This window comes from Cnephaeus nilssonii (assembly GCF_951640355.1).
Source record: "Cnephaeus nilssonii genome assembly, chromosome: 5".
NCBI classification, from domain to species: domain Eukaryota; kingdom Metazoa; phylum Chordata; class Mammalia; order Chiroptera; family Vespertilionidae; genus Cnephaeus; species Cnephaeus nilssonii.
Window position 1 is genome coordinate 104,855,148 of NC_137076.1, and position 17,880 is coordinate 104,873,027.

At 45.2% G+C, this 17,880-nt stretch overlaps 1 protein-coding gene across 1 annotated transcript; it reads left to right on the forward strand.

Moving 5' to 3' along the window:
• Positions 1-485: 485 nt before the first annotated feature.
• Positions 486-6,263, forward strand: LOC307099104 (uncharacterized protein C5orf47; the record flags this gene model as incomplete). Its single annotated transcript, XM_079770294.1, has 4 exons — positions 486-735; positions 3,958-4,043; positions 5,871-5,970; positions 6,241-6,263. 4 exons carry the CDS (start codon positions 486-488, stop codon positions 6,261-6,263), a joined length of 459 nt encoding a protein of 152 aa, XP_079626420.1.
• Positions 6,264-17,880: the final 11,617 nt, after the last annotated feature.

Below are 17,880 nucleotides of genomic sequence, written 5' to 3' on the forward strand. Positions count from 1 at the left end.
GTCTGCCCCGCCCCCACAGTGGTCCCTCCCCTCGGCCCCTCCCCCCACAGACACAGTGGTCCAGCCCAGTCTGCCCCGCCCCCACAGTGGTCCTCCCCCCACACACACAGTGGTCCAGCCCAGTCTGCCCCGCCCCCACAGTGGTCCTCCCCCCCACACACACACAGTGTCCAGCCCAGTCTGCCCCGCCCCCACAGTGGCCCCTCCCCCACACACACAGATGTCCCGCTGGGTCCGCCCCGCCCCCACAGTGGTCCCTCCCCTCTGCCCCTCCCCCCCACATACACACAGTGGTCCAGCCCAGTCTGCTCCGCCCCCACAGTGGCCCCTCCCCCCCCACACACACATGTCCTGCTGGGTCCGCCCCGCCCCCGCCGCGCCCCGCCCCCTCTATGCCCCGCCCCCAGGCCCAGGGGCCTCTGGGTCGCAGCTGGTGGCGGTTGAGGTGGTTGAGGTGGTTGAGGTGGTTGCGGACTGAAGCTGCGATGGCCATGGCTGCGGCTGGCGGGAAGCAGAGGCGGGACCCCGCGCGCTTCGTCTACGTGCCCCGCTTCGGCTCGCACCAGTGCAGCGGCGTCCTGCAGCTGGGCGGGCGCCGGGCCGGGGAGCTGCGGGGAGCGGCGGGGGCCCGCGGCGAAGGGGAGCTGTCCCCCGGCTCCGAGCCCGGGGGTCCCGCGGCCTCCTCGGGGGCGCGGGCGTCGAGCGCGCGGAGCAGGCGGTCGGCGGCGCGTGCAGGTGGCGGAAGGGGCCGGGGCGGGCGGGGCGGGTGCCCGGGGCCAGGTGCCGTCCCTCCTGCCGCCGTCCCGGGTGTCGGTGTCGCGGGCTGTCAGCCCTCCGGACCCCCGTGTCCCCTGCTTGCGGGCCGCTCGGACCCGGGCCAGTCCGCCCCGTCCGTGGCCTGTCCTTCCTCCTGGTGCCGGGAAAGGCGCTGAGATGCCCTGGAAAGTCATTGCCACCAACCGGCCATCGCATCGGGGAGACCATTGGCTGGAGCCCCCGAACCCCGGAACCGGGGCCTGGCCCTGCGATTGGTTCCGACCTGGACTCCTTGCGTTTATTCTTTCACTTCCGGAGAAGGACCTCGTTAGGATGTTGAGTCGCTTCCTTTCCAAAAACGGCTGCGGGCCCTCTTCCCCCCTTTCCTGTCTCCCAGGACTTAAGAAACCTCCTCCTACAGGTCTGGCCTGCATCTTGTCCAGCTTACTCCCAGGGATCGGGGCTTCTCTGCTATTGTCAGTGGGGTTCCCGCTTCCATAATGTCCCCTTTCCTGTTTATCGTTAGTGCTTATGAAGCCTCTTGATCTTAAGAAAATCAACGTTATTTAGGATTGATTTACATCCACTGTGAGGAGGTTTGACGAAGTTCCACTCCCTAATAACACTCAGGCCAAAAAGCCCTGCCTCGCTTTTGAGGGCTCACCCCGCCGTCTGTGCTTTTTTTTTTAAAAAAAATGGCTTTGTTGAGATGGAATTCACCATCCATTCAACTCACCTACTTAAAGCGTGCAATGCACTGTTTTTTACAGAGTGGTGCAATCACCACAATCAATTTTGGGACGGATTATCACCCCTCAAAAGAAACCCTGTACCCCTTAGCACTCACTGTTCCTGCTCACTGCCCTCCCTCACCCGATACCTGAGCCCCAAGCAAGCACTCAACTCTCTGCCTCCATAGATTTGCCTACTCTGGACATCTGTAATAATCTATAATAATAAGAGCATAATATGCTAATTAGACCAGACAGCCGAACGACCTTCTGGACGTCCTTCCAGACGACCTTCCAGACGAAGCTGGGGCTGCGAGGGCCGAGCCCCTTGCACAAATTTTGTGCATCGGGCCTCTAGTTTCATATAAGTCAAAACTTACAATATGTCAGTGTTCCTGATTGGCTTCTTTCACTTAGCTTAGTGAGTTTTGTATGTTAATTTCAGATCCTCGTACTTCACTGAATTCTTTTGTTATTAGAGTTAGCGTTTTTGTTGATATGCATTTTCCAGGCATACTATTATTTATAAACAGATTTTTTTTTTTTACCCATTCTTAGGCCTGCAATAGATTTGTTTTGCATAGGCCAGTGGTCGGCAAACCGCGGCTCGCGAGCCACATGCGGCTCTTTGGCCCCTTGAGTGTTCTAACGCCACTTCTTCAAAATAGACTCGCCCAGGCTGAAAACCGACTTCTGCGCATGGGCCACGAAGTTTCAATTGCACTGTACGTGTGTGCCCGCACGTGGTATTTTGTGGAAGAGCCACACTCAAGGGGCCAAAGAGCCGCATGTGGCTCGCGAGCCGCGGTTTGCCGACCACTGGCATAGGCTAATACCTCGAGTATAGTGTTGATGAATAGTGGTGCAGATTGTGGGCATTCTTGCCTTGTTCCTGGTTTTAGGGAAAATGCCTCTAGTGTCTGCCATTAAATAAGGTACTGGCTTTATGACTACAGTATCTACATTTAAAATATTAAAAAGCATTCCTCAATTTTTATTTTCTCCAGTGTTTCCATTATGGCAAAGGGGCTGTTGAATTTTGTCAGAGGCTTTCACAGATCTTGGAGATAAACATCTTCCCCTTAGATTTATTAATATGGCCTATGATATACATAGATTTTCTATTATTGAACCAACCTTGCATTCCTGAAATGAATCCTACTTGGTTATGACTCATTATTTCCTAAAGTAGTGTTGGGCTCTGCTAATAATTTTATTAGAATTTTTGCATTGGTGTTTGTGAGAGACAGTGAGCTGTAGTTTTTCTTTCTTTGTTTTTTGGTTTTGTTTTTGTAATCTGGTTTAGGTATCACAGTTATACTGACCCCGTAAAACAAATTAGGACCTTTTTGTCCCTTCCCAATGCTGTGGAATAATTTCTAGAACATTGGGATATCTGGTGTTTCAAGGTCTGGTAGAATTCTGGGAAACCACCAAGGTCTGTACTTTTTGTGGGATAATTCTGTGATAACTGGCTCTGTGTCTCCTGTGAAAACTGGATGAGTAGAAGGGAGCCAAGTAGAGAGTGGTGAGAGGGTAGGAATGAGGCTAGGAAGGGATGGGGGTTCCAGAAGCGAGACAACAATTACAAAGGCTTCCAGGGAACACATGCCCGTTGCTTTATGATGATGTCTGTGGGCACAGCTCTTAGGTTTTCTTCTAACAGTTAATTTGGGGAGACAGCATGGTTCAGTGAGTAGAGCCGGGAAGCTTATTCACTCTGACGGACTTTTATTAGTATCTCCTCTGTGTCTGGTGATGTGGACAGAAAGATGAACAAGGCACACACGGCCATTGATTGTCCTCTAGAAGGTCACAGCCTAGTGGAGGAATCACAGTATAAACACAGGAGGTGAAAGTGTGCTATTACATGATGTATAAGGTGTTCCTGGAGTCCATGCGGGACTGGTTGTGTTTGAGGGAAGGCTTCAGAGAGGAGGGGACATATGAGCTGAGTCTTGAAGAGCAGGTAGAAATTTGCCTGGTGTGTGTGTGTGTGCATGTGTGTATATGTGTGTGTATGTGTGTGTGTACAGTGTGTGCAAAGGCTGGGAGGAGTAAGAAGACCTGTTTGAGGAACCGCAGAGGGTTTGTGTAGTTGGAAGCACGATGCACCTGAAACTGAGTGGAGAAGAAAGGGATGCTCGCAGCACACGGGCAGGATGGGGCTCAGGTGTTCGTTTACTGTTGCTGACCTTTCAGGAGCTCACCTTTCAAATCAGAAAAGGAAGGGCATTTCCTAGGCACTTCCAAGATTATCTCTAGTTTTCTTTCTTTTTTTTGTTTCCCACCATTAGATTAGCTAGTTGATAAATTGTATTACCTAGTGATCAGAAATATACCAACAATTGTAAAAATCCCCACAGAGAGCTCAAGAGACCTTCCTAGGTGTCTCTGTTCTCAGGATAGGGCCTCCTTTAAAATACGTACTGACCTTGATATTTCACTTCCTTTCTTTTTTAACAATTAGGTTTAACCCAGAAGACTTTAGCTAAAAAGTTTGAGTTTCCCATACGTTTCAATGAAGCTTCCAAAGTAATGAAGAAAAAGAAAAAGGTATATTATAGAAAGTGGGGGGGGAGGGCAGTATTTGAATTTTAGATTAAGCTCTCTAAATACAAATGTGTGAATATGCTCAACACAGGAAAAAATAGTTCCATCTTTTGAAAAGTTTAATTTACTGAAATGAGAAAGTAGAAGTAATTTATCAGAAATGGAATTTGGTTTGGAAATACTTATTAACAAGAAAGACTAGTCCTTGTAGTGATTGAAGGTATAAAACACATTTTAATCAAAATATAATCCATCGGGAGATTTTTCAAAGCATGAAAATATATGTTCTATAGACTATCACAAACTCTGAGGGATAGCAGAGAAGAAAACCATGGATTTCACAGAAAAGGATGTGTCTGTTGGTGTCATGTTGCTCTTTAAAGACAAGGAACGGACATTGAGCCTCTGGCAGGAAAGCTGACAAGGACGAACGTTAGTGCTGAGCCTTTCCCCTCTGTTCCCAAGGGCATGGTCACCTGAATGTTTAAACATATTCAAGACCATTTGCTCATCTTTCATTCCCACCATATATTTTATACTTCAGTTTAAAGCAATTGTTAGTCAATAACAGCACATAAAATAGTATCTTCTGAGCTTAGTGTTTGCGTTATAGTTTACATCCTACATAATAAAATGGTAATATGTAAATTACCATCACTCCGCTACGCCCACGATTGGGCCAGCAGGAGGCGCAGGAGGCGGGACTCAGGGTGGCCGGGGTAGCTGATTGGGCCAGCAGGACGCTGAGCTCGCGGCGCCAGTGGCGCCGCGAGCTCAGCGTCTGTGCCATGGCTGCCGGAGGCTTTCGGAAGGCCTGGGGCACCGGCGGACAGCCGGCCGGGTCCCCCGCGATCAAAGGCCAAAGCGGGGGACCCGGCCCGCTGTCTGCTCCGGCGCAAGGCCTTTCGAAAGCCTCCGCAGCGCCGGAGGCTTTCGGAAAGCCTGGGGCACCCGCGGACAGCCAGCCCGCTGGTGCACCAGGTGCATGATTAAATCATGCACTGGGCCTCTAGTATAGTATAAAATAGCATTCAAGGTGACTAATCCTTGCAGCAAATGTATTTTGAATTTCCCACTAGAAATATTTTTTCCAAGAGCCAATTCCTCTTGGGTGAGGAGGAAAGAGCAATAGCCAATGTTATAAATATTGCGTACCAGCCACGGTACATGCTTTACAGATATTTTTCATTAGTCCTAATAATCCCCTGTATGAAGTTATCCCTGGATGAGATGAAAACGCTTGCCCAATGTAAGCAACAGCGAGTGGCAAAGCCGGAATCTGAGGCGAGGTCTGTACTTGCTTCCCGGGTCCTCACTCTTCTATTCTAGCACATGCGTGCTCTCGTCATTTTGCTTTGGTGTGTCTTAGTAGAAATGTTTCTTACCTAAAATAAAACACATTAAAATGAAATTATTGCCCACTGGTTTAGACGTGGGGATAGAAATTCATTATTTTTATCTTTTGAAACAAGATCGAATGTGTTGGAACCATTTAGGTAGAGCTTCGTAGACATGGCCTTGGAGAGGAAACTCCATCCAGGACAGGTGACTTAAATACAGGAGGAAATGCCAGGAAGCTGGACAAAGAAATCCGGAATTCAGTGATCACGGAAGACGACTACATTTAAATTTTAGGTCTCTAAGTGCTAATATTGCTTTATAATTATAATATCAATTGACATGCAGCACAGTTGAGTCATTCCCAGTCGTCTCCATCAAAATGTAGGTTCTTAGTAGAGTCACTTGATAACATCTATTTTGACAGTAAATCTGCAGAATTTAATTTTGCCTTTCTGCTCAGCGTTCCTTACCTGTGCTTATCTTTTTAAGGTTTCAGTGTGGAAAAAAGTACACAAAGTCATTTCTAGAATGCTCGAAGAAAACGAAAAATATAGACTCAGGCTGAAATGCCAACAATTATCTAGTGAAAGTAAGTTATACTATTTATTGTATTAAAGGACTGGCTTCTCTAACAGTTTAGTTTTCCTGGATCACATTACAACAGGACTTATCCTGATGGTCATGCAAGGTCCAGAACTCTGGAAGCGAGGCTAACCACTGCTCATCACAGTTAAAATACAGCAAACGGTGCAGCCGTGAGGAGAGTGGAGGCCGGAGGTGAATGCTGACGGGAATTTAGTGAACAAGGGCGCACGCTTGTCTCTTAAATCTGAATTTCCATGCCAACCTTTTAATACAGATTACAAAGCTGATCCCCAGTGATGAAGGAAGACATTAACAGCAATGTAAGCTATACGTCACTTTGTAGTCACATGGATGCTGCCATCTAACTTAATGCATTCGGCAAAAACTGCCCTTTATGGCCTTGATGTCACTTCATTCCTGGGAAACATCCTGTAGATTAAACCAGGTGCTGAAGCTGCGTCAATATTGAGTTCCATGCTGTGGCCAGAGCAACATTAGATGTGATCTAGTATATTTATTAAAGTAATTGGATTCGCACGCAATTGAGTTGGATAAAAATCTCTGTGTATGTAACTAATAATGCCACACAGATTGATAATCATAATAGTTATTTTCTTTCCTTCACATGCATGTCCTAACACACGTGTTACCATGCTGGATGCTTCTGTAGGTTCTTAGTACAGTCACTTGATGACAACGTCTATTTTGACAGTAAATCTGCAGAGTTTAATTTTGCGAAGAATATTTTCAAACAATAATAATTAGAAATGGAATGCTGTTTTGTAAACAATGTGACACTAGAAACTCATTACTGTGTGTGTAATAGTGCATCAATAATGGCAGAAATTGTTTGCAATTATGGCATATAAGCTAGTGTTCAGATTAGTGATGCTCTATTTTGCTTTTCTTACCCAATTAAAACGGAGAATGAATGAGTAGGAGAGGTGATTAGGAGAAAAAAGTGGTCAGTGGTTCCTTAGCGGAAAAGGATGTCTGAATAAGCGGAGCAGTGTGCAGAAAACCGGACCTTGTTCTGAGTGTTAGTCCAGACCAATAACTTTAATGAATATGCTAGGTCAGATCTAATCTGGCTCTGGCCACAACCTTGAACTTGCAGGGTTCGCTTGTGCCTCAGCAAGAGGCTTTCTGTTAACCATCAAACACTCTAGTAGGGATTGTTTAAACTTAAAATAATATGCTGTGTTTTTCAGAAACAGCCTCTTACAAACAAAAGATATCCTGATAATTCGTTATTTCGTATTACAATTTTAAACCAGATTACAAAAACTAATGATCATGTCTTTAAGGATGTATTATAACTTATTCCTTAATATGCATTTATTAATGGGAAAACCTTTCCCAGAGGCCCACTTGAATTTTCCTTGTGTTTTATATTGTTTCTAGACTCAGATTACACAAGATGAATCTTCTCATCATCTTCTGGTAAGAATCTATTTTGATAACAATTATAAAGTATAGACTTTAAAATTTCCCCTTTCTATCCTACTTTCTCCAACCTTTAGTGTATACCCATTGCTAACTCCAGCCAATCTCCTTCCTGAAACCAGTGTTTGGCACATAGTAGGCACTCATTAAATATTTGTTGACATTTAATAAACTTTATTTGGGCCCCATGACTGCAATGCTATTGAAACTGCTCTCTCCATGGTCATCTTTTTTCTTTTTGTCCATGTATCTGCTTAGTTCTCTTCTCTCTTTGCCCCCCTTGCTGCTTCCCGCGGTGACAGGTCCGCTTCCTGTCCAGCATGAGGGCACCGTGGCTTCCGTTCTTCGGGGCACTGAGAGGTGGGCGTCCTCGTTTCTCTTACAATGGCACCCCAAAGTGGCAGTCACACAAAGTTCACACAAAATAGCACGAGAAGTAAGGACTGTAAAGTAATTCCTAGTTCTGTTTCTTCCTTTAGTTATAATTTAATTACTACGAGACTGGGATTTGTGGCAGCATGTTCTTCTGTGACTGTTCAGCGAAGCTGCCTGTTTGCCGTTGCAGGACACGGTGCCTGGGCAGATGGCCTAGGCCTTGGCCGCCACGCCGTGTCCAGAGCCCGGCAGGGGGCGCCTGCACTGTGGGAATGTGCTGGGTAACTTTCAGGCTGTTGAATTCTTGGGTAAAGCTTCCAAATTTAGCTGATGAAACTCAAATCCTTGTAAAATGAGACATTTACTTGTTTATGCTGTAATTTGTGCTGCACAAAGTTTTGTGGTAAATGTGAATGTTCATTTCAATGTTGGCTTACTTTATGTAACTTACACTACTTGACATAGTCAGGTAATCTGTTTTAACGATCGAATGTGTCAATATTTATTAGATTTAAAACTAAGTGTCATGGGGTCCAAACTCGGTTTGCCTCACTGTTCCAGAGCCCCGAGTAATGAAGACTCCTAGGGAAAGAATGTTCTAGATAGGTGCTCTACATCTTTTCATTTTTATCTAAAAATTTCTGGTGGAAATGTATTAAACCTCTGTTTTTTTGATAGAACATAATAAAAACAATACAACTTTTCTCTGCTGACAATATCTAGAAAGTATTTACATCTGATCACATTGCCCAACCCCTTCCATCTGCCTCCCTGCCTCTCCCACTCAGGGTAACCATCACACCGAGTCTGTGCAGATGATTATTTTTTATATCGCTTATTGCAATGATATATGTCTTCCTAAAAAGTGCATCTAGGTGTCTGACTTTGTAACGAGGACGTTATGTTGCATGTACTCTTTTTGGACTTTTACTATTACTTTGTAACATTCGTGCATATTGCTGACTGCCATTGGGGCTCATTTGTTTTACTCAGCACTTTCTAAAAGTCAAGTCAAGTGTGAGGGGATAGCCAGGTTCCTGGGCATAACGCACTCTGAGCCCAGATTATCTCACTTTTCCTCAGGATAAATTTACCCCGTGCTTCATCTGTTTAATTTAAAGATAATCCTAAATGATCCCTGTGCTTTCAGAACTCTGATTGTGTGTCTAGAAACGTTTATATTCCCAGAGAAGTTACAGCAGGAAATCAGTTCATCTGTGGCTGCTGGGTGAAGGCTGACTCGCGGCTCCAGGGAGCGCCCCATTTCCCTGTTCTGTCCTTTCGGAGGTTCTGGTAGGAGGGACACTTCTCATGTTTCTGCGAGTGTCCCAATCTGATCTCGGTGGCTCCTTGGAATGGTCACTTGTCAAGCCGGGCTTCCTGTGACCCTGCTGTGCCTCCTCGGACTCTGTGCCTGGGATTGAAGCTTAGAGAAATCTTTTAAACAATGGAAATAGCCTGGTGACTGGATGAGCCCGTCACCCCGTGTGTGGGCGTGTCATGTAGTATTTGTGTCATGTAATTGCATACAGGCCAGAAGCCAGAAGTTTTATTTTATTTTTTAAAAATCACCATGAAATGGAATCTTCTGGACATCAAGAGACAGAGATTGACTGAAAGCTGAAATTGTCCCAGCAAAAGCAATGCCAAGTTCAGGAGTCACCAAACGTGCACTGCCCACTCCTTGCAGGTGGGAGCCTCGGTTACACACGATCTGGGGCAGAGGCGGGAGCGGGCCAGCCCGCACGAGGCTCCTGCCTTTTGTGAGCCAGGTTCAGGGGGGCATTCTTTAGCTCCCTCGCTTATTGGTGTAATATTTACTGAGTACATACTATGTCCTCGATTCTGCTCTAGGCCCTGGAGAGCAGAAGGGAACAAGACATATGAAATGTCTGGCTTCCCGGGAAGACATCATAAATACCTGAAGCATTCAGTGTGTTTCGAGAGCAAGTGCTATGGAGAAAAAGAGAGGGGACGAGGGTGTGTTGAGGGGTGCAGTGGAGGGAAGGCTCCACGCAGAAGGTGACGTGGAGATAAAACTGGAAGGAAGGAAGGAAGCCAGCGTGCAGAGGCAGGACCCCGAGGCTGGAGGAGAGGGGAGAAGAGGTCCATGGAGTTGGGGTGGGGGGGGGGAGAGGAGATGAGAGGGCAGCAGACGCCAGACTGTGTGCACGGTTTGGAGGACGCTCCGTTTCCCCCGAGTGGGATGAACTACCAGAGCGTTTTGTGCAGAGTATTGACATGAGCCGCCGACCTTTAACACACCTCCGGCAGCTGTGTTGAGAAAGGACTGGTCTTACCTGAGAGTCAGTGAGGGATGTCTTTCTCCCTGTCTTCTCATCTATAATTATAAAAACATAATATGCTAATTAGACCGGACGTCCTTCTGGACGACCTTCCGGATGAAGCCGCAGCTGCGAGGGCTGAGCCCCTTGCATGAGTTTCGAGCATTGGGCCTCTAGTATAAGCATAAAAAATCAAGCAGGTGGGACTTCTCTGCAGAGAGGGACTTTTCATGTGAAATTTGCAAATTCTAAAGCTCTCTTTCCTTGGCAAAGACATACAGTCCATCTCTTGGGAGGGGACACTCACACCCTTGTTGCACTTTAAGAACTACAGGTATATGAAACAATACTAAAAATCTCTAATAACCAGGAAAATGCACAAACCACAGTGACATCTCACCTCACACCTGTTAGAATGACTGATATCAAAAGATAAAAAAGAGAAGTGTTGGTGAGGATGTGGGGAAATGGAACCACGTGCACTGTTGGTAGGAATGTAAATTGGTACAGCCCCTGTGGGAAACAATACAGGGGTTCCCCAAAAACTTGAAAGTAGAACTGCCATGCAATCCAGCTATCCCAGTTCTGGGTGGGGTGCGAAGTAAATTAAAACAGTGTCTTGAAGAATAACTGAGCTCCCAAGTTCCCTGCAGCATTAGTCACAATAGTCAAGATATGGAATCAACCTAAGTGTTTGTCAGTGGGTGAATGGAGCCTGGCTGGTATGGCTCCATGGTTGAACATTGACCTGTGAACCAGAAGGTCATGATTCAATTCCCGGGTCAGGGCACATGCCCAGGTTGTGGGCTCCATCCCCAGAGTGGGACTTGCAGGAGGCAGTCGATCAATGATTCTCGTCATTGATGTTTCTATCTCTCCCTCCCTTCCTCTCTGAAATAAAAAACATATATGTTTTTAAAAATATGAAAGTTTAAAAAAAGGGTGAATGGATAAAGAAGATGTGATACATACATACATACACACATACACACACACAATGGAATATTAGCCTTTTAAAAAGAAGGAAATTCTTCTTTTGAGTCAACATGGATGAACCTGGAGGACATGATGCTAAATGAAGCAAGCCAGGCACAGAAAGACATACTGCGTGGTTTCACCTATAGGTGGGACCCAAAAGGTCGAGCTCATAGAGCAGTGGTGGCTGCCAGGGGCTGGGCGGTGGGGCCACGGGAGCCGTTGGTCGAGGGTACAGTCACGCAGGACGAGTGGTCTGGAGCCCCACTGCGCACGGTGACTGCCGTCAGTACTGCTGTGTTGTCTAGTGTAGTCTCCCTGTGCTTCCTGTGGTTCAGTTACCCAGAGTCAACTGTGGTCTGAAACACTGAATGGAAAATTGCAGAAATACACAGTTCATAAGCTTTCAATTGCATGCCGTTCTGAGTGTGTGCGATGAATCATCCGCCTTGGTCATCAGACCAACTGTCGCAGTGTACCCGTGCGCGTGTTCCAGTCACCCTTATTTTCCTTACTGGTGGCCTCGAAGGGAGGTGACCCTAGCAGCTCAAACACACCAAAGACGGGCCATAGAGAGAGAGCTTCCTTTAAGGGGAAGGGCGTGTGTGTACAGGAACACGCAGTATATGTAGGCTTTAGTACTGGCCACGGTTTCGGGCATCCACTGGTCTGGGAAGGTATTTGTGCTTGATATGCTAGATCTTAAATGTCACACACACACACACACACACACACACACACACACACACACACGGTAACTGTGAAGTGATGAATATGTAAATTAGATTAATTAAGACAGTACATTTTACATCTTAAGTATGCACAATGCTTATTTGTTAATTATACTTCAATAAAACTGGGAGAAAAAGTAATAATAGATATTTGTAGTGTGCTCATCCTCTCTGGTAGATCAGAGGGTCTCAGGACCATAATGGGAATCTTCCACAAGGTCTCCCATGATGCCCAGCGACCTTACCTTCAACTCTGACTTCACCACGTGGCTTACTAGCCTCTTATAAGCCCACTGCTTTTTAAAAAGTTAGTTTCTGCCCAGCCGGCATGGCTCAGTGGTTGAACATCAGGAGGTCACGATTCGATTCCCGGTCAGGGCACATGCCCGAGTTTGCGGGCTCGATCCCCAGTTTGGGGCGTGTAGGAGGCAGCCAATCAATGATTCTCTCTCATCATTGATGTTTCTATCTCTCTCTCCCTCTCCCTTCCTCTCTGAAATCAATAAAATTATATATTTTTTAAAATTTTGTTTTTTAGAACTAAAACACATTTTTTTTTCCTCTAGCAGAAAATTATTCATGATTTTTCCATTAATTAAAAAAAATTAACATGTTTTGGGGAGATGAAAAAAAAGTACTTAGGAAAAATGAAAATCACCCATAAAAACATCCAGGAAAGAAACCCTATAAACATTTAGTGTCTTTAAACCTTTATATTTTCATGTAGTTGAGATGTTTATACAATTTTATTCTTTTTACTCAACATTATAAACATTTCCCATATTGTAACATTCCATGACATAATTTTTAATGACTAAATAGTATTTCATCAAAATGAATGAACCAAAATGTACTTGTCCACCCCTGGTTAATATGTAGGTTGCAAGAACTCAATCCCGATTCCGATCCAACCACCATTACACAAATAATCATGCAGTTTTAAAGAATGATAGGTATTTCAACAGAAGAACAGAGTGTGAAGGGAGCATGTGCATGAGGAGCCAAATACAGTCTGGGGTCTCGGGGAGACTTCTCTGAGGAAGTCATGTCTAAATGGCTCTGAAGGACCCTCAGACACGGAAGGAGTGGAAAGAGCATTCCTTGAAGAGGGCGCCACTTTCGTGTGGAAAGTCTGGGTTGGGGAGGAGTGTGTGTTTGGGGTCAGGGGAAAGGAGAGAGTGGCAGGAGGCGACGCTTGTCGGGTAGGCAGGGGGCAAATCATAAAGCGCCGTGTAGGATAGTTTGAGATTTTAGTCTTTATCTTAAAAAATAAAAATAAAAGCCCCTGTAGAGTTCTAGGTAAGGAGGCAGCATCACCAGGCTTTCGTTGTACAGACATTGCTTGGACTATGGGGTGGAAAACAGGCGGGCAAGGAGGACAATGCAGGTGTCAGGAGACTTGTCAGCTCGGGAGGGAGCGGGGTAAGGAGGCGTCACGGAGACAGGCGTGGGCTGATTTGGAGACGTGGGGGAGCAATGTCGAGCTGGTGACTGAATGAAGGAGCGAGGAAGATGTCACGAACTCCTCTGTTTCCTGGCGGGAGCAGTGGATGCATGATGGGGCCACACAGGAGGAGGGGCAGGTCCAGGGAACACAGTTTGGGGACATATTGAGGTTCAACTCAGTGCCTCTGAACCATCCAATGAAGATGTCAAGGGAACAGTTGTATTTTGGGATCTGAGTCTATAACCGGACAATCAAGGGGTCCACGCTGCCTGTCACTACTTGATTCAATTAAGCAGAGACAGAGTTGAATCATATATGAGCGTTTATTCCAATACTGCCGGCAGCATGGGAGAGCAGCAGGTCACCCACAAAAATCTGCTCTACCCCCCTCCCCCATAGCCAGCTGCTTATATTGGGGAGAAGGACAAAGATTACATGGGGAAGTAGGCAAAAGGCATGCCAAATGGGCAGTTTACTGGTAATAGGGGCTGGAGATTTGCAACAGCCTGTGGGTATGCAAAGGCTGGGGGTCTCCAAAGGGCTGGGGGCTCTGGTTTCTGCAACAAGGTTGCTAATCTGTCCAAGATAATAGGCAGGATGGGCTGCATTTCCAGTGAGCTCCCAGGTCCCAGGTGCCTTCTTTAATCCGAACAAAACAATCTCGGTTAACAGAGCATGATGAATGTTTCTTACAATGATAGCTGGTCCCCAACATTCTATTTCTGCCCCTGTCAAGTCCAGAAGAAATGTCTCTGCTGGAGATCAAATTTTAGAGTTATTGGCATCTGGAGGGTATTTGAAGTCACACGTTGTGATTGTCAAGTATGGGATGCAGACAGCCTAGAGCAGAGCCCGCGATGGAAGCCGCGCTGCCCAGGGAGATCGCCTTCAGGACTAAACGCCGTCCCTCTGATGTTAGCTGGCCCCTGAGCTGTGAACCCTGCCCGGGAGTTGCCCTTGGCTGAAGACGGCCACCTTGCCCAAGTCTCCATGTGCTGGGCAGGGCCCCCAATCTCAGGGAGGACGACTACAGGGCCAGCCTAGCTGCAGAGGACCCCGAGGTGGCTGAGGGCTTTGTTGGGACCAGATTGCCATTCAAGTTCTCTGTCTGACCAAGTCTGCTTCCTCTCCTTCCCTCTTCATCCGGAGAGCTCTCCCTCGTAAATGCCGGCATCCAGAGCTCTTGGCGGTGGCTTTTGGGGAACCTGTTCTGCAACCCAAACTTCCCCCTCAATTGTGACTTGTTTTACAACACAGACCGGACAGCTTTTGTTGAAGAGACAGCCGAATGGATCGCTTAACAGGAAGAGAGCCTCGGAATGCCTTTTAAAGACCAAGTTCTAGGCAAAATACAAAAACTCTTCCAAAAGCCCGTTATTCTCATCCAATTATTGCTTCCCAAGTGCATCCGCAGGCTTTCGTTGGAAGAGTTCTTTGTAAGTCATCCTGCCTGTACCCACAGGGCTTGCCTCCTTCACTTGGCGTCCCCTTTTTCAACCCTTCTTCGCCAATCAGAGAAGCTGAACTAGCCTTTGTGGCATTGCCTCTGTGCCTCTCCATTGTCCTTCTCCCCCCTTTAAGTCCGAAGTCGGCAATGACCCATTTCCTGTTTAAGCGGTAAGAGAACCTCAAGCTTTTCAGAGCTCTCTGACTGCTGTTATTTGAAATTTAAATATAGAGCTCCTAGCAAGAGTCTGAGCATAGCTTCCCTTTATGCTTGCCTCTGGGAGATTCTTAGAACAGATTTCTAAAAGGCGTATATTTCTACCACTCCATTAAATTTGGGATAACGTTCTTAAACTGACAACATGATTTATAATGAGACATCCAACGTGCTTTTATCATCTCCTTCATTGGAGATATATCTGTACATGGAGACAAAGCAAAACCCTTTGTGCTGAGACGTGATGACATTGATCGCAGAAGCGCCCAGACTCACTGACATGTGTGCATGTGAGATAATTACTTCACATAAAGCCTCCTCGTTGGAGCCCTTTGGAAAAGGACTCACATTTGCTCACTTTTCTCCCACTTCCAGTTCTGACAAGAGTGTCTCGGGAAATGGGGATAAAATGTGAAAATAGGCATCAGTGAAAGTAGAGACAGGTTTAGCATCCGATGAGCATGGCAACAGGGAGAAGCAGGAAGAGGACACAGGTGTGTGATAATTATCAAAAGAATTTGTTTTATTCTTTAGGCTGAGAGATGGCCATCAATTCATGTATGTTTTTGTCATATTAAAAAATCACCAATCTGGCCGGCATGGCTCAGTGGATGGAGCGTCAGCCTACAGACTGAAGGGTCACGGGTTTGATTCCGGTCAGGGACACATGCTTGGGCTGTGGGCTTGGTCCCCAGTGGGGGGCATGCAGGAGGCAGCCGATCAATGATTCTCTTTCCTCATTGATGTTTCTATCACTCTCCCCCTCTCTCTCTCTGAAATCAATAAACATATATATTTTTTAAAAATCACCAAAGGGGGAAAAAAGAATAACAACAACACCCCACATGTGTGTCCCAAGTAGCTAGGGGGGGAGTTTATGTAGAAAACAATGAAGAAGATCACAAGAAATAATAAAAATAATAAAAAACATAAGACAATTTTCTTATTGTCAGACTTAATTATAAGGATTTAAATTCCCATGTTAAAAAGGTGACTTAAAATGACCTAGTCAAGAAATAAAGTACAATTTTAAAAGGTTGGGAAGAACAAGTAGAATCTGTAGAAGGAAGGGTTTGCAATGGTATTTTATTTTATTTATTTATTTATTTATTTTTTTAATATATATTTTATTGATTTTTTACAGAGAGGAAGAGAGAGGGATAGAGAGTTAGAAACATCGATGAGAGAGAAACATCAATCAGCTGCCTCTTGCACACCCCCGACTGGGGATGTGCCCGCAACCAAGGTACATGCCCTTGACCGGAATTGAACCTGGGACCTTTCAGTCCGCAGGCCGACGCTCTATCCACTGAGCCAAACCGGTTTCGGCTGCAATGGTATTTTAGATAGAGAGGAACTCAAGTCACAAAACACTAAATGGACAAATAGATTCTTTTACGTTCATTAAAGCAAAGTTCACAAGAAGATGCAAACTTGTGAGGCTAATATACAAATAACATAGCTTTAATGCAAGGAGAAATGTCACAACATGATGGCACATAACACCCCTCTCTAATTTCTTGACAGGTCAAGCAAGTAAAAAAAAAATGAGTGTACAGAAGATTTAAATAACAAACTTGATTGGATAATTATGTATAAAAATCTATATTTATATAGAATATTTATTTCCTTATGTTCAGAGAATTTTAACAGAAATAATTCATATCTTAGGCCACAAAGAAAATGTAATACACTCCCCAAAGCAGAGAATATACAGAAAACACTCTTAGACCACGTGCAATAAAACTAGAAACTAGTCTTAAAAGATATAAATTAGCAACAAGAAAAATAGCATTCAGAAATTAAAATGAAAAACAAACTTATTTTACTGAATGACTAGAGTCAGAGAGGCAAATCTTTAGTTATAAAATAATCGAGGAACTGTAATGAACAAGCAAATATTTCAGAATAAATTAAAATAAGAGCATTTATTTCTTTCATTATCAGTCAGGGACAAGGCAAATCAATAAACTAGTTATTTGTCCCAGGAAGGTTCAAAAGAGAAAAATGAGATAAACTTCAAGAAATGAGGGAGAAGAAAACAATTTTTTAAAGTATAAATTGGTAAATTAGAAAACTAAAAAATGATTGATGTAAGAGATGATTCTTAAAATGCTTATCTAATAATTAAGAGTAGATATTTGTTTTACACTTAGAGATGTTGTTCTAAGCACTTTGCCTATCTTAACTCATCTAATCTTTATAACAACCCAATAGTATCCTCAATTTACAATGTGGAAATTGGGTCACAGAGAGGTGAAATAACTACCCAAGGTCACAAATCTAGCAAGTGGCAGAAGTGGGAATCCCAGACAGTCTGGCTCCAAAGACTGTATCTTTGAGTCCCACACTACACTCAAAATTATTCAGGAAAGTGGTTACAAATTCATAGAAACAATAAATAGCAATTAAAAATTGTAAGTGAAAACAATGCATCTAGTTTTATGCTGAAAACACAGATTTAAAAATATTCTTTGTAAGTAATTGGTGGTGAAAGCCTCCTAGAATTACAGATGAGGCTCAGAAGAGCAAGTATTTCTTTGTTTCTTTCACCCAGCCTGGGCCATACACTGCCTTAAGGGCGTGTTATTGGTCAAGAGTAAAGCCCATGAACTTTGTGCGTCGGGGCACGGTGTTGTGGTGTGCAGGTATCTGTTGTTGGGACTACTCAGCACTCCTTTCCACTTTGGGAAATGCTCCCTTCCTTTCTTCCAAGAAATGCCTTTGTCTACTTCAATGCGTGGCATCAGATCAGAGCTCAAATCCCAGTTCCTGGTGTTTTGTGACCTTATGTGGCCCGTGTGCACTGTGAGGACAGCAGTTTATGTTTGTGCACTGCTTGCTCCGAGCTAAATGCTTTTCCCACGTTATCGCCTTCACACCTCCCACCAGCCCCCTCCTACAGAACTACATTGTGCAAATGAGGGAAGGGGTCGCAAAGAGCCTGGACCGCTGCCCACGCTCTGCACGGGAGGTGATAAATACTACCCTT